The sequence below is a fragment of the Chlamydotis macqueenii genome, chromosome 20 (assembly GCF_036417535.1).
Source record: "Chlamydotis macqueenii isolate bChlMac1 chromosome 20, bChlMac1.mat, whole genome shotgun sequence".
Lineage (NCBI taxonomy): Eukaryota > Metazoa > Chordata > Aves > Otidiformes > Otididae > Chlamydotis > Chlamydotis macqueenii.
The window spans coordinates 1,468,867-1,492,410 of record NC_141575.1 but is presented as its reverse complement, the minus strand read 5'-3'; the positions used below and the strand labels follow the sequence as shown (position 1 = coordinate 1,492,410).

At 41.2% G+C, this 23,544-nt stretch overlaps 1 protein-coding gene across 1 annotated transcript in view; it reads right to left on the bottom strand.

The window, feature by feature from the left end:
- Positions 1-21,278, bottom strand: part of PSMB7 (proteasome 20S subunit beta 7) — a 29,189-nt gene extending 7,911 nt beyond the window's left edge. The window contains exons 1-6 of the mRNA XM_086763484.1: positions 21,143-21,278; positions 20,914-21,007; positions 20,478-20,575; positions 20,022-20,162; positions 18,144-18,259; positions 10,359-10,417 (exon numbers count right to left, since the gene is read on the bottom strand). Of these exons, the coding sequence (XP_086619610.1) occupies positions 10,359-10,417; positions 18,144-18,259; positions 20,022-20,162; positions 20,478-20,575; positions 20,914-21,007; positions 21,143-21,204 (570 nt within the window). The 5' untranslated portion in view covers positions 21,205-21,278. The remainder of the gene's footprint in view (positions 1-10,358; positions 10,418-18,143; positions 18,260-20,021; positions 20,163-20,477; positions 20,576-20,913; positions 21,008-21,142) is intronic.
- Between the last annotated feature and the right edge of the window lie 2,266 nt (positions 21,279-23,544).

The window sequence follows — 23,544 nt, the reverse complement described above, 5'->3', positions numbered from 1 at the left end:
CATGCCAAATGACCACACCAAAGGCAAAGAGGTGATGAAAATCAGAATCTGTACAATTAGCAGCATCTGGGAGACATGGAGCAATAAAACACAAAGACAGGTCCTGGGAACAACCACCAGTTTGTGCATCAAGGAGAATGGGTAGAAATTATCAGAGTATTCCCAGCACGTGATGGAAAAATTAAAGTATCTAAAGATACCTAGGGCTAAAGCTGTGCCCTGTACTAGGTACAAAGATGGCATTGCTTCCACTCTGCTGAGTTTCAGCCATACATCATTTTAGAATCATGAATGCTCTAAAGAAAAAAACAAATCTAAATAAAAAACATGCCTTCAGATATCATATACAGTTTTATTTAGTTTTACTGAACAGCTGTTAAAGACCAAGATAAACAGAAACGTAGTAGTTTCTAAAGCAAAAGTCAGGGGAGAGAAAGTGAAAAAACCCACTCTATGGCTGTGTTACACAGCTGAGTTATTTTAAATTGGGGTAAGGTGTATTATGTTATTTTCCAGTTCTATTTCCACAGCCTTATTTAACAAGAAACTTAAATGCTCCAAATTCTGAAACATCCCTTTCATTTACTTGCAGGAAAGCATGTGAATGACAATATTTGCACAACAAACAGTGTCAAGGACCCAAGACTACTAAATACGATTAGGTTTTTCTCTGCAGAACACATCCTGTTCAAACGCTGTGGAATACACCTTCTGTTTGGAATGGTAACTTTAGACATTTGTCTGAATTCTAACTCCTGCAGCTTTTAAAGCGGGACTGCAATTTAAAAGAAAGAAAAAAAAAAAAAAAGAGCAGCACAGAGCAGTTTGTTACATACATTCCTGTATTTTCTCGTGCCACCATACTACAAGCCTGTTCATCGCTTGGCACGTTCTCAAATACAAAGTCTCCAGAGCCGGTCTGTGCCACCCTCACCAACGCAGGGCATTAGAAGACAAACACCCACCTTACTTAAATCCCCGGATTATGGATGCATCAGGGTTAACGTGCTGCTTACGTTACACCAAAAATACTGAAAAATTAGTTTGGTTATGAAGTAGCAATCTTCAGCTCAAATATAGCATGGCAGGAAATCGGGCAAAAAGAAATCAGAGCGCAGCACTAACCTAGCAGTCTTGTTAAAACTCAGCAGTTTGAGAAACAAATGCACCTACGTTCATTCATTAAAAGATAACAGCATCACAGATCACGTAATTCTGTACTGCATTTGATGTCAGTTTTGTGATGAATAATATCTTAGTAAATGTTGATTTTTTCTAAATGTTTTCTACAAAGAACTTTTCAAATAAAACGCACCTTTATCCCTAATTATGATTCTCAGCAATTACAATTCTCAGTTTTTCATGTGCCGATGGTAGCCGCCTGCAAGCCCAAGCACAGCAGCACCTCCCCCTTTCTGATATCATACACCACCCAAGTACAATAAACCATGTTAATATTTCATACCAGGGTGAAATATGCTGGAGTATCAATTCAACATCTGCTGTCTTTAGGGTACCGGCGTCCCGCAGAGACACTTTCAATTTGTAATTGAGTTCTATACTGAATTAATCAGCAGTTTATCTTTTTTAGTAAAATAACGTCGTCCCCACTAACCTGGATTTACATTAACAATTTATGCCAAATTACCTGCCAAGGCAAGAAACTTACTGTGCTTTGGAACTGCTATTCAATAACATTAGTTCCTATATGTCATGCCTTACACGAAGATTAGTACAATACATATTTCTAACGGTATGGAATTAAATTACAGGCTCTTCTCACAACTATGAGATATCTTTTAATACTATTTCCATGCTTTGAACTAAGAATGAATGTGAAAATTCATTTAATCCATCACTTGTGTCTGGGTGAAGTTCATGGGTTTTTTAGGGAACCGATTCTCAAAATAAAAACCTATTTGCTCAACAGTAACAGAGCTGTAAATTCTGCCAGGCTGCAAGTTCTACTCTGACGGTGTAATATCCTCAATTTTCTGTGCAGTTGCATTACTGTACAGTTACATACTGAACCTCAGTCACCAAGAAGTAGCCAGAAATGTAAGCCATGCAAAAGATTACAATTACTATATATTATTACTGCATATCAAAAAATTAGTATCCAGCAATAACATGTTTGGCTTCATACAGCACACCTCTGCTCAAATTACTGACTTTCCCTTCCATCCTTTTTTCAGAGGTAATCAAGATCAACACTTTTCTGGTAGTTTTGCCCTCCCAATACCCCCAGATGCCCCATAAAGCCTGCTGGCTGGGAGGGAGCGTCCCCTCGCAGCCCGGGCTGGCTCCCACCCTCCGCTCCATTCCCGTTGCCTCATCCCTGCTCAGACAGAAATTGCCCTCTGTCTCCGCAGCCCTCGCTGCAGGAGTGGCACTCGGGCTTCGTGCCACGTGAAGTACTTTCCAGTATGTTTTGCCTGTGTTCTGCAGTTATGGGAGATATACAAACTGAAACAATTTAAACTGCAACACCTGCTCCTGAGAAATGCATCAAAAATAATTACCTGTCCGACATCTACCCTGTGCAGTGAAATGATCTCTTCACATGGAGCCCTGCTTCTGACTAGCTTGTCTACATTATTACATACAAAGCTTAAGTGTTACTTTTGTGAAGGTGAAGAAATTGTTGCTCTTTGTCATGAAGCAAGTTCCAATTTAAACTACAGTAAAATTTATTTCCCTCAATATAGTCTGTAAACAGAAAGCTAGAAGCAGATGCTGCGGGCTATCACTGGTAACTCAGACTGGTACCATTGGCAGTTCCCCACTGGATTTCTGCACAGAAATCGTGCTTTGACATATTTGAAAAGCACACCTCAAGACACTTCTCCGTAATCCTAGCCATTCCAGAGCACACCTAGCTAGCACATTTTAAATCAGCCTCATCTTTCCTGTTTAACGTTACTTCTGCACAGGAGATCGATCCCAGGCAAAATTCCGTGAAAGAAGATGTGAACTGTACTAACTATCCATGTGTCACACAGAAACCAAGTTACCACAGAATAATGTTAATCTAACCTAAAAATAAGAAACAGCATGATAAGCCTTTATCTTTTGGACGACTGTCTGCACTAACACCTGATATTTAGCCATGGAAATACAAGTCTCTGAAGGAGACAATAACACAGATACGTAACAAAAGCATGAAACCTGTATCCCCAGAGCTGTCAGAAAAAGCAGTGAAGATATGCCACTAACAGTCTCAGTTATTGGCACGGGGTAATGAAATAAACAGATACACAGAGCACATAAATACTACGTACTTATTTTTGTTCACAGAATCAAGATTTTTTTTTTGCCCCCTCATTTACTTAATCTCTGTGTTTGACACCAACAGGGGTTCAAGTATCTCAGGCAGGCTCTCCAGCTTAACTCTGATAGTCTGGCTTGATCTCTATTGTCTGCTGTCTGAGTTCAGCCGACAAACCTCCCAGCAAGTGGTCACCTTCCCATGGAGTCATTAAACCTCCGGATGTCAGCTGGTGGGATTAGCCTGCAGACTTCCACACCTGAGCCCTATGGCAGGGACACCGGCATTTTGATCACCATCACTAATGAATACAGAATTCATATGCAGCTTGTCATTGCTCTTGAGCCCTGAATCACGCAGATGGAGGCTAAATAAGACTGATGAGACAACTATTGTTGAAGATTAGAGAGTTTTGACAGTTTCCAAGAATAGCTCAGTATTATTGTCAGTAGTTAATAAACAAAAATAATGCCACCATGTTGAGGGACAGTAGGAAATAAGAGCACAAACATTTGAATGATCTGTATGTCAGCTGTTTAAAAATGGAAGAAAGTGACATGTTTTCGTAATATTTGGTATATGCCTGATGTATTTCTTGCTGAAATAAGAGGTACCTAGTGAAAGTTGCATTTAGACTACTTTCTACTTTGATACAGCAGAGCTCATCAGCACACATACAGCATCCAGAGGAAGGCACTCTATGCCTCAGCTTCTTCACCCTGGGGATATGGGGCTGCACAAAAGTACCTCAAAAACTGGTCAGCGATGCAAGTGAGCTGATCTTAATCTCACTTGGGTGACATCAAGACTGGAGGCAGCAATCATGCACTGGGGGAGGTTGCAGTCCTAAGGGAAATGGGTCAGGCAAAGAGGAAAGTCAGGACCCTGAATTTTAAGAAAGCAAACTTGCAGCTCTTCAAGAACTTGGTCAGTAGAACCCCCTAGGAAACTGCCCTCAGGGACAAGGGAGCACCACAGAGCTGGCAGATCTTTAAGGACACCTTCCAAAGAGCACAAGAGCTCTCCATCCCCAGGTGTAAGAAAGCTGGCAAGGAAGGCAGAAGACCAGCACAACTGAGTCAAGACCTGCTGGTCAGACTAAAGGGGCAAGAAAGAAATGCAGAGGCAGTGGAAGCAGGGACAGGGATCTTGGGAAGAATACAGGGACATTGCCTGGTTGTGTAGGGATGGGGTCAGGAAGGCCAAGGCATAGCTGGAGCTGAGTTTGGCAAGGGACACAAGGATTAATAAGGGCTTCTACAAGTATGTCAGCCAGAAAAGGAAGGTCAAAGAAAGTGCACTCCCCCACCCCGATGAGCAAGACTGGTGAACTGGTAACAAGGGATAAGGAGAAGGCTGAGGTACTCAATTTTTTTTTTGCCTCTGTCTTCACTGGTAACCCCTCTTCTGACACCTCTCAAGGGGAAGTGGATGGACTGCAAGACAGGGACTGGTAGAGCAAAGTCCCTCCCACTGTAAGAGAGAAGGATCAAGTTTGTGACCACCTGAGGAATCTGAGTATCCGTAAGTCTGTGGAACCTGGGGAGATGCATCCCAGCGTCCTGAGGGAACTGGCTGATGCAGTTGTCAAACCACTCTCCATGATATTTTAAAAGTCATGGCAGTCAGGTGAAGTCTCTGCTGACTGGAAAAAGGGAAACACTGCACCCATTTTTAAAAAGGGTAAAAAGGAGGATTCTGGGAACTACCAACCTGTCAGCCTCACCTCTGTGTCTGGGACGACCATGGAACAGATCCTCCTAGAAGCTATGCTGAGGCACATGGAGGACAGGGAGGTGGTTCAAGACAGCCAGCATGGCTTCACCAGGTGCAGGTCCTGCCTGACCAACTTGGTGCCCTTCTATGATGGAGTCACTACATCAGTGGACAAGGGAGACCTCAACTGCAGCACTGCATCCAGCTCTGGAGCCCCCAATATCAGAAGGACGTGGACCTGTTGGAGTGAGTCCAGAGTAGGCCATGAAGATGATGAGAGGGCTGGAGCACCTCTCCTGTGAGGACAGGCTGAGAGAGCTGGGGCCGTTCAGCCTGGAGAAGAGGAGGCTCCGGGGAGACCTTAGAGTGGCCTTCCAGTACCTAAAGGAGGCCTATAAGAAAGCTGGGACAAACTTTTTAGCAGGGCCTGTAATGACAAGGGGTTATGGTTTTAACCTGAAAGAGGGTAGATTTAGACTGGACACAAGAAAAAAAAAAATTACACTGAGAATGGTGGAACACTGAAACAGGTTGCCCAGAGAGGTGGTAGATGCTCCATCCCTGGAGATGTTCAAGGTCAGACTGGATGGGGCTCTGAGCAACCTGATCTGGTTGAAGGTGTTCTTGTTCACTGCAGGGGGTTGGATTAGATGGCCTTTGAAGGTCTATTCCAACCCAAACCATTCTATAATTCCATGAAAAAAATCAGTGACAAAGCCAGAAGCAGAACTGGGGACCAGAAGAGCCTGAGACTACACATTTTGCAGCTTCCAGTCCTCTTCCTTCCTATAATTTCTTTGTGAACACACGTACTCTGACAGCTGCAACTATTAAATGAAAAAGGTTACTACCTCTAACTCCTGCTGTCTGCTTGTCATTTTTCCCTTTACAGAGGATTACCCAAATCTGCCAGCTGAACTACTCATTGGATTGCTCCCTAACACGTTTGTCAAAACCAAACAAGTTAGGAAGAGTAATCACTGCAGAATGATCGCAAAAGCAAACCTGGCCAACAGGTGAAGGAGTGTAAGCCTTGGGCAGAGGGCAAGATGCAGTTTTTCAGACAGCATAGCTGCTGCGGGAGAGTAAGTGCCTACGCTCCAAGTGGAATATAATCAAACAGCCCCCTCTTATTTTTAATCTCTTCTATAGAGCACCCCTCCAGAGTATTTTTGTTTTCATTCAGTACCACTTGATTTCCTGCCACACTTAAAATAATATATTAAGTGACCTTAAATATAATCTCACATTTTTGGGGTGATCCATTTTAGAAATCATTATTAAATAACTGCCAGAGTACCTCCTTCTGGTTTTTTCCCCTCAGGCCATGCCCCTGAACTCATTACACAAAGATCTACTTCCCTTTCCCTGCAATAGTTCTGGTTTCTGTGGCTTCTACTGATTCTCTTCCTTTTGGACCCTCTTTTTAGTCAAGTTGGCTGTTCTGATGAAATACAGAAAAGAACTGAAGTTACAAGCAGCCTATTTCCTTGTTTAAACATTAAGCTCTTGACAGAAGGCTACAATATAGCCTCCCTGTAGATCACACGATTCCTCTACAGACAAAAAGCTTCTAGTTTTCAAACAACGGAAGTCAAATATCAGAATAAAATATATAATACCTCCTCTCAATCTCCCTAGGAATTCAATAAACACAGTATAGATAAACCCAGCATTTAATACTATAGACATTTTTCCTGGATCATGATGGTTTCCATATCCACTGGCTCAAAGTGTTTCTTTACTATTGTTTAAGACCAGAAGGCATGAATGCATCTGCAAAATCTGACTATTAGGTTTAAAAACCATTGTGGCTACTCTATTGAAAGAGAAATTGGCCGCAATGAAAGATCTAAGCTCAAAACAGTCTATTAGATGTGCTGTTCTTCCATTTATGTCTTTTAAAGTAGATCTATAGCTGCCCACATGACAGATTAATATTGTTTCACAGTAGTTAGGTGCTTGGCATTACATTTTTGAAGCATCTACAGGCCTTCAGGGCTGAAAGTGTTCACATCTTCAGCAATCTATAATGGTTCCTCTAGAGGCCAGCACTTGCTTCATAATGAAAACATGCCTCCATAAATCAGACTGCAGAAGTGGTACTCGTGTACGTCACTATCTATCTTAGCAGTTCCTCTGAAGGATGTTGGGTAAAGATCATCTCCCCGCATTGCAACCAGGGAAAGGACCATCACGGCTGGCATTGATAAAGCATGCGCTACTTAAATCTGAAGACACACTAAGTCTATGGAAAAAAACCACATCCTGCTGGTGTTAGCATGCCTCAGGCAGTGGCAGAAGCTTCAGCAGCTCATCTTCAAAAGGCAGAGAGCCAGGGCTCTAGAAACCTGCAAAAATTGGCTAAGCCTGCAGTCTTTTTTCATTTTATTATTTTTTAATTTTTTTTTTTTTTTTTTTTTTTTTTTTTTTTAAGTTGAGCATCTTCAAAGTCTACAATTCTAACTGTAGGGCACAGCAGCTGCCACTGCAGATTTGATCCTCTCAGCTTTTGGCAGCTCTCAACTTGAAATTCTAGCAAAAGAATTTTTCAAGTTGCTATTATTGCCTGTCATGGATTTATAAATATTGTGCACTATCTGCTGTGGCATGGCTCTCATGGGACACCAGTGCATGCCAAAAGCATAACAGAATGAAAAACAGTTCCTATTCTTCAAATAAATGCTAATTTTTTTTTAACTGTGCTCACACGATGCGTTTGGTGATCAGCTTCAATAGTACAGAATATATATCAGAGGCAAAAGAGCTGATTGTCTTTTCCAGTAGTATTCAGCTGCTACTTTCATTAAGCTTGTTTAATTACATTCCAGATGCTAATTTGCAAGTCGATACCAGAGGGTGCAGGACAGTTTGCCTTTGAATCATTTTTCTGTGATGTGATGGTCTTGAAGCACACCACTACCCTCCAGTAGCCCTAGCAAGATATTCTGACAATTAGTGCAAAAGAAAGCAGTATTGATCTTGACAGAAAAATATTAATCCTCTACCCATTTTATTAAATTAATCTCCAGGAATTTTAAGTTTACCATCATTGCCATTGCATAGCAACTTTTATATAAAATACACAGTGTACTTCAGATTTAATTTGTTTTGATTTCAATATAAATATCATTTGTTATTCCATTACTGAAAAAAAGACTTAAAAAGTAAATATTGTAAGCTGTCAGCCGTAACAGAATATGAAGCGTTTAAGAGTGCAGTTGAGCTTTATCACCTGAAACTTTGATGGTTTAGTTAATACAATTACTAAATTGTTATCTAATAACAGAGTATCTAGAAAAAACAAAGGAAGGGTTAATGTGCATGCAAGTCTCAAAGATCTAAATATCTATTTCAACAAATTGCTAGGCTGCATTTCTACATGCTTGTTATAACAGTGAATATCTGCTGCCATTTATGGTTGTGTATGAAGACAATTTAATTAGGATGACCTTTCTAAATAGGAAAAGTTGGAGATTTACCAGTTTTTGGTGCCTTTTTTGGTTGCTCTTACACAAAGAATGACTTAAAATACAAGCTTGAAAACTAGCTGATAATAAGATGAAATTTTTAGTTTCATAGCACAGCTCTGACAGTTGTATCTTTGGAAGTGGACTATTATGCTGTAACTGTTGATTCCAAGGATTTGTAGTCTATGTCCTCAGTATGAATAGCACACATGCCAAGTGCACAGCCACACAAGAGGCTAGAAAAAGAGACTGTCATTCTTACAGCAGCATAAGGGTATAGTCTACCTCTATCTAGTGGGTCTCTCCATCAGTAACCTAACAAGTTCCTTCTGTAAGTAGTGTTATAAGTGCCTATTAAAAACATCGCAGTATTTCTGATAGCATTTATAAATATACTAGAGACCAGAAGCCCAGTGTCTTCAGATATTGCCCAAAACATCACAGCAACACAGGAATTCCGATCTTACTGCATTTTCATAACCTTGCACACCTACAACTAATTCATATATGCTGATAGAAAAGGAGCCAGTTCCAGCAATAACTGCAAAATTGCTGCTTATTACTAACTCTTCAGCACTTTAGCTACTGGAAAACTTCTCAAAACAAGGATTTTTAAAAATCAACTGGTATTACATGTCACATTTCTTCAGGAGATACAACAAAGTATGACACATCACTTACATTTAAAATTTAATGAGAGGAACTCAGTGGACTTATAGGACCACCACCTGAAAGCATACTGCAGTCATGCCAACATTTGACGGGGAGGAAATGATCCACAGTAGTTGCAGCACAAAGATGAGGAACATCTTAAGACCTTTTCTAATTTTTCCTTTACCACGTTATTCAGTGATAGTAAACAGCCGATTTGTTATATCTGCATTTTAGGCTGAAATAATTGCAACTGTTCATGTTACAAGTCATTTTTAATGGGCTCAATTCTCAACTTCGTGTTCAATCCTCAGTTTTTTCTTTACTGTGAAATTATTAATCAATTGGAATGAGAAGGAGCATTCACAGACAGTCAGAAGAGATTAAGATGGTTTAAAAGAGGGCTTGACATTACTGAGGCATTTTACAAAATATGGTCACAGGCCTTTAATTGTTTTGGGTTTATTTTCATCAATAGTCTGTCTGCAGATAACTGGCTTTTTCCCTGTTTAGTTTATCAGGCACTGAACAGGGTGTAACTAAGTGTAAGGAAATCCTACTGATAATACAAAAATAACATACTGCATACATTTATAAAAAAATAACTGAATAACTTATTTGACCTTAATCGGGACACTCCAGCTTTTAGCTCTCCTGAATGATTCTCTGTAACGAACATCCAAACATCTGTCGATTTTTATCAAGACCATCAGCAAAAAAAAACAACCCGCAACCTCATACATCTTCTGATAATCAGCTTTTAAGTAGATATGAAAAATAAAAGTGCAGTTACTAGTTCTGAACATAACAAATCAATGGAATATCTAATTGGTTCCATACACTAGTCGAAGTTTTTTGTTGCTTTTACAATCATGCATTCTTTTCAAGACAGAGAGAAGGACTGACTACTGATGGAAAGCCAGCAATATTGACTATGCAAGGGCTGTTAAATTTCTAAAGTCAGCTATAAGCATTAAGTGGTATGTTTTTAAGGCTTTCATCTACATTCAAATCACGCAAGTTTTTCCATACATATGTCTGCAAGAAGCGATGTTTCTTTACATTTATTTCATCCATCAACTCTTATAGCTTTGCAGTAAGCTGATATTAGTACACTTTAAGTGCAGGAAAACTAGAGCAGATTTAAACTTTTGTAAAGCTTCAAATCTCTTCAATTCGTACTGTCATGAGAATTATTGAGGGAAGAAACACTGAGGTTTTAAGAAAAAAAAAAAAAAAATCAACATTCTTACCTCCATGTCTGGCTTGTATTTATCTTCAAATACTGCCATAGCCGCTAATGATCCAGAACCTATTGGAACAAAATTAGGACACATACTTAGCCAGAGTATTTAGATACAATATTTTGTTAAAGAACAAGATACAAATAGCAGCAGCACAAACCAGACTGAAGCCCACCTTAGCTTAATATACACTCTGAAGTGTCTACCTTCTTTAAGCCCAGCACCTAATGTAAACCTAAGTGTATAGCTACTGTACACAGACTTGTCGTGGTCCCCGTTCTGACAGTCTTTTCTTCTCACTATTTCGAATACTAAGATATGAAAATTAGGTTAGAAAAACAGAGTTAACTGAATGCCACAGTTTGTAATTCCTACTCCTCCCTTTCTCCTGTCCCACTTTTGTGCCTGGCCACGTTAGAGGGTATCTCACTTAATGCTAAGACACTCAGAACAAACAGATTGCTTTAACGAGCTGCCCTGGCACAGCCACCTCAACGCACAGCGATGAGTAAGCTAGCAACGGTAATATGGTAGCTGGCTGCTGCCATCAGGTTGTTTCCTATATCTAGTGTTTAAATGCATAATAAACTGCTTCTTTGTGCCATTATTTTTACATTGAACAGTAACAGCTGAATAGAAAATGACAGATCTGAAACATGAGTTTAACACTACTTTTCTTAAAGGACGCAGTGCAAGCATAGCAATGGAACAGAAAGCATCTCTACCCAAAGCTCTGTAACTGCAGGTGTAATAAATGTGCTTTTCGTGAAGTAACACAAAAAGCAGTACGATGCTATCTGAAATTGTAAACTTGCTTTGTTCAGAAAGAGTGAGTCTTCAGGAAAATACCTTATCCGTCTGTGGCTCTAACCATATTTCAGAGCACGCTACTTTTAGGGAGTGAATAAAGTTACCTGCAATTTTTTACTCCAATTAGAAGATTTTTTGGCATTTATTACTTTTTAACTTATTTTGCATACTGCTATCTGTTTAGCTGGGTCACACAGAAAGCCATATTTTCTATTTAAAATGATTTGTGTATATCGCTTGACCACCTCAATGGTTTAGTGAAAGAAAAAGGCAGCGATTAAACAGTTTCAAATGAGGTGTCCTGCTGATTTTATCAAGTCTGCTGAATGTATAATGAAAAAGGAGAAGCTGACAGTGACACTGTTGAGAAAATACAGACTACCTTATCTGAACCATTTAAGGAGGTCCAATTATAGATCAAATTTAAAGGGTAGAAACAGCAGATTTACAGACACAAATCAATGAACATGGTAATCCCAATGAATATGACAGATATTCCTGTTAGAGAATATTGCTGTGGTTGAGGATCATTACCTTTACAGTACCAAATACATCACATTTAAAAGCAGTAGGACACTCTAAGTGTGTACTTGTATTACAGGCAATGACTATTCATTTACACCTTGGAGCAATAGATGACTGGTTTTTAAGTGCTGAAACTGGGAATAAAGAACATTTTAAAGCAACTAATAGCAGAAATGAACTGCTGATACAAACAGCTGGTATCACAGAACAAGTCGCAAATACAAGGAATTTTACTGATCCTTCAACCAAGGTCAAAATAAGGCGTGTTCCAAAACAAATACAGGACTTGAACCATAAAATAATTCTTCTTGTGGAATGACACAGGAACATTTCTAACGGGAGAGGAAACGTGAGATACGGTCTCAAACTAAAACCACATTCTTACTACACTCGAAGGCAGAACGGGAACTAGAAAACAACCTTACCCCTGGATGAGACTTCTTTTAAACAAGTTAAAGACTAAAAAACATGCAAAAACGAAAGCATAAAAGGTAGTATCTAACAAATGACTACATTTGCAAATGATCTAAGAAAAAGTGGTCTTAATTTCTTAAAACTTCTACTGACAAAAGTTATCAATAACACCAATATTATTGCAATAGTTTCATACATTGCTCAGACTGGATTAATTCCTCCAGCTCCTTTTTAAGAGAGGCTCCCAAAAGAACCTGTGGGCAAGAACTCAGTAGACTTATAAAGAATAAAAAGAAAAAAGGCAAGAGGAGGAACCTTGTTACATTACATGAAATCCTTTATACATAAAAAATTACTTTTATTTACTTCACAATGTTACCAAGATGCAAACAGATGCCAAATCCAATATCAACTTTAAACAAATGCAGACAGTTGTATAACGTAAGTTTTCAAAGAGCTGTTGAAAGTCTTAATTCAATTAATTCTACATATAGGCAATTACATCTGAAAACCAAGATGCTAAGGACGTTCTAACAACAAAACAGGAAGTAAAGCTGAATAAACTCATTTGCTTTTTCCTCTACTGGTTTTAAGTCCTAAACATAACCTTTTTAAGTTTGCATTTTTTAAAAGTGCCGTAGCAAGAGTGCCACAGCACAGTTCAGCATTCTCTGAAAGAACAGATTTTTGTAATCTTAAATAGCACAATGAAAATCCTTTAGTCTTACTAGCACCAGATGTAAACAGCATGTTTCCAGAAACACAAATAGATGTATACTTTTGAGTTTCTCCATCAAAACAAATAATCTGCTGTTTGACAACAGCCATGTGAACTGTTTTGAAAAATACTAATGACATGCATATATTCACCTGTAGCACAGGGACTAGGAAAAACCGCTCAGTCCCTCCATTTGCACTGCTGGTGGACTGAAACCCCATCACTCGACCAGCCATGTAGAAAACCAGCAGTGGACAGTTGCTCGCATTGCAAACTTCACTATCCAGTTACATCTACTTCCCTCCACTTGTCAAATTCCACATACGATCCAAACAAGCCCACAATGTTCCAAGTTGTTCAACTGACTTGTGAAAGCTATGCATTGTAACAGGACAGCTGGCACTAAAATCTGTGAACCTAAGTAAACATTGGAAGTATGGCCCTTATTGCAGTACCTGTAAAAGCACAGAAAACTCAGATATTAAGGGTCTATGGAGAACCTGATTGTATGTGGGGAAACAGCTGTTCTCTTGTCCATGTATTCAGTGGCCACCAATAATTCATTTTTAACAAGCATGCTCTGCCTTGACGTAGAAACAAGCTTAACAATTCCCAAACATAATGTCTGGAGAAAGATAAAATCCAAACATTGCAAAACACTGCCCATTAATTAGGGATGGATGTTCCCACCTCATACGCACAGTAACTGATTTAAGTCACTACCAGTCAGGATTCAACACTGCCAAGAGGCAGCAGTTCAAATCCATTAAAACATTCAGGAAAGCTGGGAGATAACACATCGTTAACACTGTCTTTAACTGAGCTCAATTCAAGGCAATACCAAGGCAGATATTTATCTTCGACAGGTAACTTCAGCGTGAAATCTTAATGACACACAACCAATGCAAAAATAGGAAGTTTTCTTTGCTGGAATTTTTTTTTTAACATGTTGAAAGTTTACAACTGTTCTGTGTTTAAGCAATAAGGATCATTAAAACAAAGTGTAATTGATAAAGTAGTCATGTATTTGTATTATATAGCATTCAGAAAAAAACCTTTCAGATAGATTTTTGAAAACCACTAACTGCTATGAATGGTTACACTTCAGCAACCTTGGAAACAGTCATCAAGAAAAATGCTGTATCAATTCCAAATAATTTATTTTGCATACATTTTCAGTAAGCTACACTTTAGAAACAAATATTGAGGAAATATTAATCTAGCACCTAAATATATAAAAATATTGATTGACAAACAAATTAAAGAACTATAGAAACTGAGATACAAAGCTCTGTTCTGAGGTAAATGCTTTTCAGTCTGATAATTAACATGAACCAGGGAAGTTATGACATCATAAGAGATTTTATTTTTTTCTTCTTTAGGAAACATTGGTTATTTCATGAGTTTTCACAACTAAGTTATTAAAAGTTTTCTAGGTTCAACTGTAATAAACTCATTTCAAAAATCCCATTTGCTCTTTACTTGAACACTTCAAGTACCACCTCTGTACTGATTTAAAATGAAAGATAATTATTGATACACAGCAAAAAAATTCAGCCTACAGTAATTTCCACCATGTTTTGCAACTCCAGTAGCTTTTCTAAAAAGATTAACTGGATCTTTTTAGCTGAACATTCACTGAAGACAACTTCTTATTGCTAAGCACAGTCCATTTTCATCACCCAAGGACCTGTTTGCTGCCTCAGCCTGCCACGCTGGAGGATGTGCAGAGCCTTGAGAGAGTAACATTTAGCACTTCCTAATCCATCAGTGTCAGGGCTCTCTGACAGCGCATTTATTCACACGCACTCATTGTTATTCAATTTGCTCTTCATCTTGGGTAAAAATCTGGTGATCTCCACAGCCCCATCGATTGGGATCATTTTTCACCCTGGTTCCTGGCTGAGGTGCTGAGTCTCAGCAGTGGTAGTGCTTGCTCTGCAGGACGACATTGCCAGTGTATGAAGAGCTGATTTATGAATGTGAAGCAGCACTGGTACCAGGGGATTAGCTTTGGCCACTAGAGACTACTGGAACATACTTACTGCTTCTGAAAGCTGAACTACAGACTTCAAGTGCTTTAATTTTATGCATGCATTTCATTATAAGTCTTGGCCAGAAGCTTTCTTAGACAAGCCAAGCAATCAGACAATCTTGCATCGTTTGCTGAAATCCAATTTTGTCCTTTGTCAGCATAAACAGTTTAATTTGATGTTTTCACTCCTGAGTAAGCACTGAGTATCTTTTAAATCTCCCTTGCAAGGGGAGGACACCACTCTGTCCATCCACAAACACACTCCACCTAAATAAAAAACACACTCTAGCACATTAAAACAAACAAAACCAACACCTCAACCATCTTTCCTATTTAATACTGAATTTCCCGAAGTTAGCTGGCCAAAAATACCTACCCAGGTTTAATAAACTGCCCTTAAAACATTTGGGATAAAACCACACAAAGATTAGTCCAAATACAATCAAAATACAATTCCAAATATTATCTCGGATTTGACTTTTGGTACCTTTTCCGTTGTCTCAGTTCTTTCATTTATATGCATAAACAAATATTTTTACTAAAAGATATCCCCAGTCACTGGAGAAAGTATCAACGTACCGGGTGTAGAAAGGTAAAGGACATTTATGCTGAGAAGGGCTTTGTTTGACGGCATGGCCAGAAGTGACATGTAATCACCAGACGCAGAGCTGGTACAGCTGACCGCAAATTAAACTTTAAGCTACAACTAAATTAATCCAGATATTCTGCTTACTACTTGTTTCAGCTTATTCTGCTACCATGTTATTTTTGTGGAGGGAAAGAGGAGTGGCCAGGATTTTCAGAAACGCCACATTTTAAAGCTACAAAAGTAACCACGTACATAAGGGAAACTGTGTGACTTTATCCAGGCAATCAACTACAGGAAGCTATCAGTGTACGGTCAGTTATGTCTTTACACTTTGTTACAATATTGGGTACAAGGCAATTATAAGACTCAGACATTCACTTTTTATATATCAAAGGCTAAACAATGACATCACATGACTGTTACATGTAGTTTATTTGCCAGTTCCTAAGGTAATGGCACCATCTATTGGCCCAACACCACCTCTGCAGAACTGCTGCAAGTTAACCACAGCTCTTACACAGCTAGCCACGATTCAGTTTAACAGCTGCACTGTTTCAGTAGCCCAAAGATCCAGAATAAAAACCTTTAACATTTCCAAAAATATAGCTAGTAGGTGTTTTACCCACAAATGCCAACCATGAACAGAAAAAGATTAAAGTTGTATTTTTGCATCACAGAGTCAGCATAAAAGTTGCATAATACATAGGCTGAACCTGATTTACTGATCTGACACACTTCATTTCTTTTCTGATATATTTATTCGGACTCTACATTACCCTTCCACAGCTCTATCGAAATCAAGCTTTCCCTTAAAATCATTCAAATCTTCAAAATGAAACGTAGGTCTGAGATGACATACTGTCTTCTTGAATGATCAGGGAGCAGAAATAATTGCAACCCTGGTTATGTCTGGAATTTCACTTTTTCCAGATATATGATATTGTCAGTAGGGCACTAACCTTAAAAGCCACCGATGAAACTGTGCAAGAATATGATTAGCTCAGAAGGCACTAGTTTAATCTCTTACCAGTATGTCGGTGATACCTTTTACTGTTTTTTACCATTTACTCCCAGATTATTGCCTGTAAATCACAAAAGAATTCAGAACTAATCAAACAAGCTGACACTACTATCGGAAATACTCCCTTTGCCAAAGGCTGGGCAAGTTCTGTAGTATTTCAAGATGCGTGTCCTTCCCTTCAACAATGCATATGTTCTTTGCCTTCTCAAACAACAACAACAAAAAAAAAAACACAAACAAACAAACAAAAAAAGAAAGAGCGTGATGGTGATCACTAAGACTATTCTGCAAGTCACAAAGCTCATTGCACCTTGTTACTTCAGGCTTCTTACCACAGGGACTCTCCAAGCATCCCTCAAAAATTAAGAAACAGAACAAGACGTTTAAAGAAACAATTTTATCTAGAGGATAGGGACAAAGAAGAGTTAGAAGACATAAGAGGAACTACAAGCCACATTCACAAATCCAGATTAGAGAAGAACGAAGATTTTATATTCTGTAATACAGTGTCTTCCTGAATGTACTCCTAAGAGGCCTCTAATTTAGCAAGACCACAGGTAAATGGGTGTATGCTCAAGAGCCATTTCACAATTTGAAATTATTGCTACTGCAATGCAGCACTAAGGGATTCAAAAGTTTAATTCTCTCCCGTAGATATCCTTGATCTCCTTCTGTAGAACTAGGAAGTAATGGAGCAATGTTTCTGCTTTTTAGGTGAGAAAGACAAGACACTCCAGAAGAGCTGCCTATGATTTGCACTCTACTGCCACAACGTGCTTATCTTCAAGTTATCCCATATTCTTGTTCATAGCCGAAAACACAGCAAATAAGAATATATTCACCAAGATTGTGCTTCACAATATATCCTGAACATTGCTTTTGTAACGGGTCTGACAGGGTAGTACCTAAACGCCAAGAAAGCATGTGAAAATGTGTTGTTTCAGCTTTCAGTATTATCACACTCCCCAATGTGAAACTGAATGAGATGTACCCAGAATTGCAAATTATTGTTATTACAGAGAAATGTTACATAGACAGAAGCATCGCGGTACCAACACTGAACAACCTGATGACGGGCTACCCAGCAATAGACAGAATTAAACTTCTTTACTAAGAAGCTCCACACAGTAGTTAAGACCAATTATTATAGCTAGCAAGAAACCAGGTGTTGCTTCACTACCATGAAGTACCTTCTTGAGTAAAATATAAGAAATATAGAAATAAAACAGTTCCAAAGGGGAAGCAAGGCACATTTTTCCTCATAAAACTACAGAAAAAAATCAGGCAGAACGTAATTCCCCAAGTGAGATTTTATATGAACCCAGAGTTACAGCTATCTGCAAATCAAGGTTCTAAGGACTTTTTTTTTTTTTTTTACAGCACTTCTTTGGTAGTTCCACAATTCTCTTGGTTTAAGGTATGCTAGGCAACACACACAGCAACTCCCCTAGTACAAGTTTTTTTTTGGCAACTCAAATTAGGTAGTATAATATCACAGGTTTTCCCAAGTGTTAGAAACAGAACAGCGCACCTGCCTTACAAATATGGGTACAACTTTATCTTTGAGGTCTGTACAGCTCCCAGAAAACAAAAGAATTTAAGTAAAAGCATTTGAAATAACAATTTGCAGCATTCACAATTTTTACTAGGCAGTTGTGTTACAACACAGGAGCATCACTTACCCATGGTGACGTACGGCAGTTTGTCAGTTGATCCATGGGGATATATGCTGTAAAGGTGAGGGCCCGTGACATCGACTCCCCCTAAAACCAGCGCAGCACCAATGTAGCCTTGATACCTAGGAACAATGTTTATATCTGAATCAAAGTCCACAATAAAGCTGTGATTCTTTTGAGCACAATGTATACATCAGATTTTTTCCACAATTACCCCAGGCACATCTCTGTAATAGAAAGACTAGTTTTACTACTGTGAGTAACGGTTTAAGAAATTTACTGGAACACATTATATTTCAGGGTCAGGCAGAACAAATAAGCACTGGCAAGGCAAGCAGGCTGGATGACACATTTGTGCTAACAGAGAGAGAAGATGGATAAGTTTTCAGGCCTTCAGTGAAACTCCTGTATCTGCAATTAAGTTCTTATTTAGGGACTTCAAAGAAAACATATTCCTTTATTTCACCCATGAAATGTTCTTTGCTGCTTTAACCTGTTAAGGTATTGTTTTGTGACACATTTAAGAAGAGGCAGAGTGCCCAGCAATACAGCAGTAAGCCACTAAGCTGAATTGTTGTCCTTTATCTCAGTCACTTGGTTGCACAAAGTATTTTCTTTTCATTGCTTTATTCCACCTTCCTGGCAACTTTCCAACAGCTTGAACAATATTTTAATACAATAATTGAACACACTTGTTTCATTCTTTTCACCTCTTTCAACAGCATTTTTTACTTCTGCAAAAGGCAGTTCTAAAGGGTACTGGAATATTGAATGGTTTGGAGAGAGTGCCCTCAATCTAAGGGCATGTTCTATGTCACACTGCTAGCTAGGAATCTCAGCTGCAATACAATAACGGTCTGTGAGCAGTCAAAAATCCTAGGATAACTGCAGTACAGCTTCCAACCATTTCACTCATTTATCTCACTATAGCACTGGTAAACTTCTATATTAACAGCTCTGGGCTTCAAACGGTTCAACACCTTATGCTTTTGAAAATAACACACATATAGAGGTAGTGATTCCACTACAAGTCACATGAAATTCTCAGTTTTACAGGCTTCCACATTACACGATTATTACTGATCCAGCCATCTTGCCACAAAGATACAAATCAGTTTCCACGGGTGTGATCAACAGTTTATTAAATATTGCCCTTCCATTTTTGCCCTGCAAACACTAGCAACACAGTACAACTACAGTATCTGTCGTCGTTTAGCCCTGCTCAGGACCAAGCTATGCAGTCTCTCACTCACTCCACACACCCTCCAGTGGGATAGTAAGGAGAATTGGTAAAGAAAAGGCAAAATTCATGGGTTAAGATTAAAAAAAAATATAAGAGAATAACAGAAGAAAACAAAACAGATGGAAAACAAACAAACAAAACCCAGTAACAAAATACTGAAGCACGAAATTGACAGTACAACAGCCCACAGCAGATCCCGATGCCCAGCTCCCTCCTGAGTAGCAGGAAGCTCCCATCAGCACCCTCCTCACTTATACCCTGAGCATGATGCCAGGTGGGAAGGAATAGCCCTTGGGCTAATTTGGGTAAACTATCCTAGCTGTTGGCTAATTAGTAAACTGTCCCAGCTGTGTCCCACAGATACAGGGGCCAGGAGCTCTGGTCCCTCTCCCAGCTCAGGCGAAAATTAACTCTACCCTAGCCAGAACCAGGCCAGTATCAATTCTCTGAAACACCACAGACTTGATTTCTCTTCCATCTCAGCTCAAAAGCCTATGAAGCAAAGAGCAATTACCAAATCTTTCGTAAAGGTTTGTTACAGAGATTAAGTAGACTGAGGAAGGCTGCTCCATCACATGAGCTCCAGACTTAAGTGGTGCTTTTAACAGCATTGTTAATAAATAAGAAACCCATTCAGTTACCTGAAAAGCATTTGCTTTAGCATTCGATTAGCTGTGACAACTCTTGGAAGTCGTCCAGTAGACAGTGAATGGAGCTCCAAATTGGAAGAAATCATCTGAGTTGTCATATCAGTATCTGCAGCTGTTCCTGCACCACAACAACTGAAAAATATTAGCAAGTTAGGAAAAGATGAGGAGGCCAAAGGAAACTAATAACTCTATGCTTTATTCAATAAGCAGAATTTTTCTCACTGTAAAACTGAGGAAATTAAGTTCTCACACAATGAATATTTTCAGAGCATGAAACAAGATAATCTGTTTAAATATAAATGAACTACCAAAAATGCCCAAGCCTCGCTAAGAAACTAAGTTATCCCTTTAAAACACACCTTAGTATTTGCCATTAGCAAAGGACACAGGATTAGGATTTTTAGCTACTACCAATACCACTACACAATAAACAATTTTAATACTTACTAGATATTAGGGGAAATGAAGTGTATTTTTGAACAGTTCTTGTCAGCAACAACCATTCCTTCAGTTGCTCTCGTATCTGCTCCGAGCACTACGCCATCCTACAGAAAGGGAGAATTATTCCCAAAGCCTGTGTCTCCACAGGGGTCCTTCCTGGCACGGACACTGCGATCGGCTGCAAGGCCCGGGGCAGCCGGCTCTGCACAGGCCGCCGGTGCCCAGCGTGACTCAGCAGCGTGGAAGCTCCGCCACGAACCGCACCGGGACGCCGCTTCCCGACGAGACCGCCCCGGGGCTGAGCGCCGTGCCCCGGCCCAGGAGCGAGGGGCGGCCGCGCTCCCACCCGGCTCGGCCTCGGGGCGCAGGCGAGGCCCCCGGGCCGGCCCGGCCTCCCGCCCGCCGCGACGCGCCGCAGGAACGCGCCCAGCGCCCGCCTCACCTTGTAGACGACGCCGGCGATGGTGGTGCCCGTCTTGCGGGCGGCGGGCAGCCGCTGCCCCTTCCCGACGAGCTCGGCCTCCAGGACGGAGTTCCTGCAACACAGGGCGAGAAGTGAGGCCGGGCCGAGGGGGGCCGAGGGCTGCCGAGGGCTCCCGGCGGCCGCAGCCCCCGCGTCTGGCCGCCGTCCTGGTCCCGCCGCCGGACCCGCCACCCCGCGCGCCCCTCACCGAGCACAGTTGTCGAAACTGAAGCCGCCGCTCGGCGCCTGCAGCACGGAGACCGCCGCCATCTTACCGCTCCGTGAGCGACAGGCGGTGCCCGCCGAGTGCTTCCGGGCCAGCGGCCGGCGCGCGCAGCGGGCGGGGCCTGGGCGGGGCCCGCCTCTCCTCTCCGTGCCCGCGGGCCGCGAAATGGCGGAGGCGGTCGCAGCGCCCGGGGCGCCGGTGGGAGCTGTCCGGGGTTACCGGCCCGCGGGCGCTGGGGAGGGACCGGGGCCTGGGTGGTCGCTGGGGTGATAAGCGCACGCAGTTCAGGCCGGACCCGTACACCGGCAGTGGGCGACGGCGCGTTCGCTGCTGAGGGATGGGGATGGGGCGGGTCCGTTCCCGGGGCTGGGGGCAGCGGGTGTGAGCTGTACACCGCGGCTGGTGCTCATCTGTCCGGTACCGCTAAACCGGCGGCCTCATCCCTGTCCTCCGCTTGCTCATCCGGCTGCGCTGACGCTCGGCGAGAGGGTGGCGTGGCCCTTGGCAGGCCGGGAACGGCTGACATGCGCGTCCAGGCTGTGGCAGTGCCAGCTGCGGCTGTCCTGTTCTCCCTCCTCTGCCTTCGTTTTACCGTTCTGAAAATGGCAGTAACGCTGCTCTTACTGGGCTGGAGGACTTGTGGAATGGGTTTTGTAAAAAGCTGTTGAGACTTAAAATGAAAGGATGGATGAAGGACAAAAAAATCCCAAACTTTTCTGTTTAGATCTTACAAAGAATCTATAATTGCATGAGAAACTGCAAACCTACCTAAAATTGCTGCGCTGTTAATGTAATGGTTATATTGTGAGGAAAAAAAAAAAAAAAAAAAAACACGAGAAATGCCCCTTTTCAAAATTAAGGAAGTCCTGGTGTATGTCAAGGAGGTCAGTAAAATTAATTGAGTGTTTTCTGGGTAAGCTACAGCTGACCTCCACCTTAACTTTTCCTCCAGCTTACTGACCTGTTAAAAGAAACGCCCTGTCTGTGGAGAAAAGGGCTTGGGCAGCTTTTCCAGAAAAGACGTGTTTTAAAGCAATGCAGCCATGTAGTGAGATTTTTCCAAAGTTATCATGTATCTAATTTGCTTTCTAGATGTATAAGCCTGAAATAAACCCCATTGATTAAAAAAAAAAAAAATTAAGTAACATGTTAATTGTTACAAACGTTAATTACATGAGGCCCTCTGTTCAGGAACAACACAAGAAGGTAAGTAGTGCGTTGGCTTCTTGCCTAAAGGAAACTTTCTCCAAGTATTTTACCAAGTAAAGTGTCTTTCTTCTTGAGGCAGTTAATGCTTAGAACATATCGTTAGAGTTTGTGGCGTTGCAGAGAGGAGCAGGCCTGCCGTTTGTTCCAGGAGCAGCGATGGCTCTTGCATCAAAAGCGAGTCTGACATCTTGCAGACTCCCTCTGAACAGTACCCAATTAGCAGATGGCTTAAAAATGAAACTAGAGTCCCATGTGTCCACACCAAGTCTACATGTCGGCAATGTCCCTCCTAATCACTTAAAAATCAGTGTTCTCCATCAGTGTGTAATTCAGAGGAAAGCATGCAAAGGAAAATGGAATGGGTGGGCAAAGCTGTTGTGCAGTGTCTGCTTTTTCCTCCAGTGCTCAAAAATACTTGCCAGTGGGAGGAAACAAAACAGCCATGGGGAAGAAAATAAAAACCCAACCTCTTTCTTGATTGTGCCAGTCTTGCCGCAAAAAAAAACCACCAGCAGTGCTCAGACTGGAGGAGCTGCGGAGCCAAGTGTGGCACTAGCCCCTGCCAGTGGGTGGGGAAGTCCTGCGGTGAAATACGAAAGAGTCAGTTTATGTTGGGGACAGGGAAATGAGATCCTGTGGTTAGAAGCTCTCACTGAGGGCACTGTGCAGATGGTGAACTCTGTCACATGTGCTGACTCTGCTCAAAGTGGCCGTGCTGCTGAAGAGGGGCGAAAGGCACCTGATACTTGAAATCTGGAAAAAGGAGTGGACATGTCAGTTTTCCTGAGTGCCCTTTGGTTTCTGTTAACCATCAGAAAGCCGGGTTGCTCTGTCCCGTGGAGGCTGAGGGTTCCTGGGGATGCTGAGCTGGTGGAGCTCCAGAGGTCACTGGTTTGGCATGGTGTGTGGATTCATTGCTGCTCTGTCCTGTAGGACCCAGGTGAGCCTGGCTGCCTGCTTTGAGATGGAGCACAACATCCTGAGAGCATTTGTTCCAACAGACCACAAAATAACATCTTTAAGATAAGACACAGAGAATCTGCACTCTCTTCTCCCCCTTCTTTCAACCCTTGGGTAACTGAAATCCCATTTTCTTGTACACCAGTTAGGCTGGGAAGCTGCCTGAGAAAAAGAATATTCTGCTGCCAGATGCTCTTTTTTATTCTAACACAGTT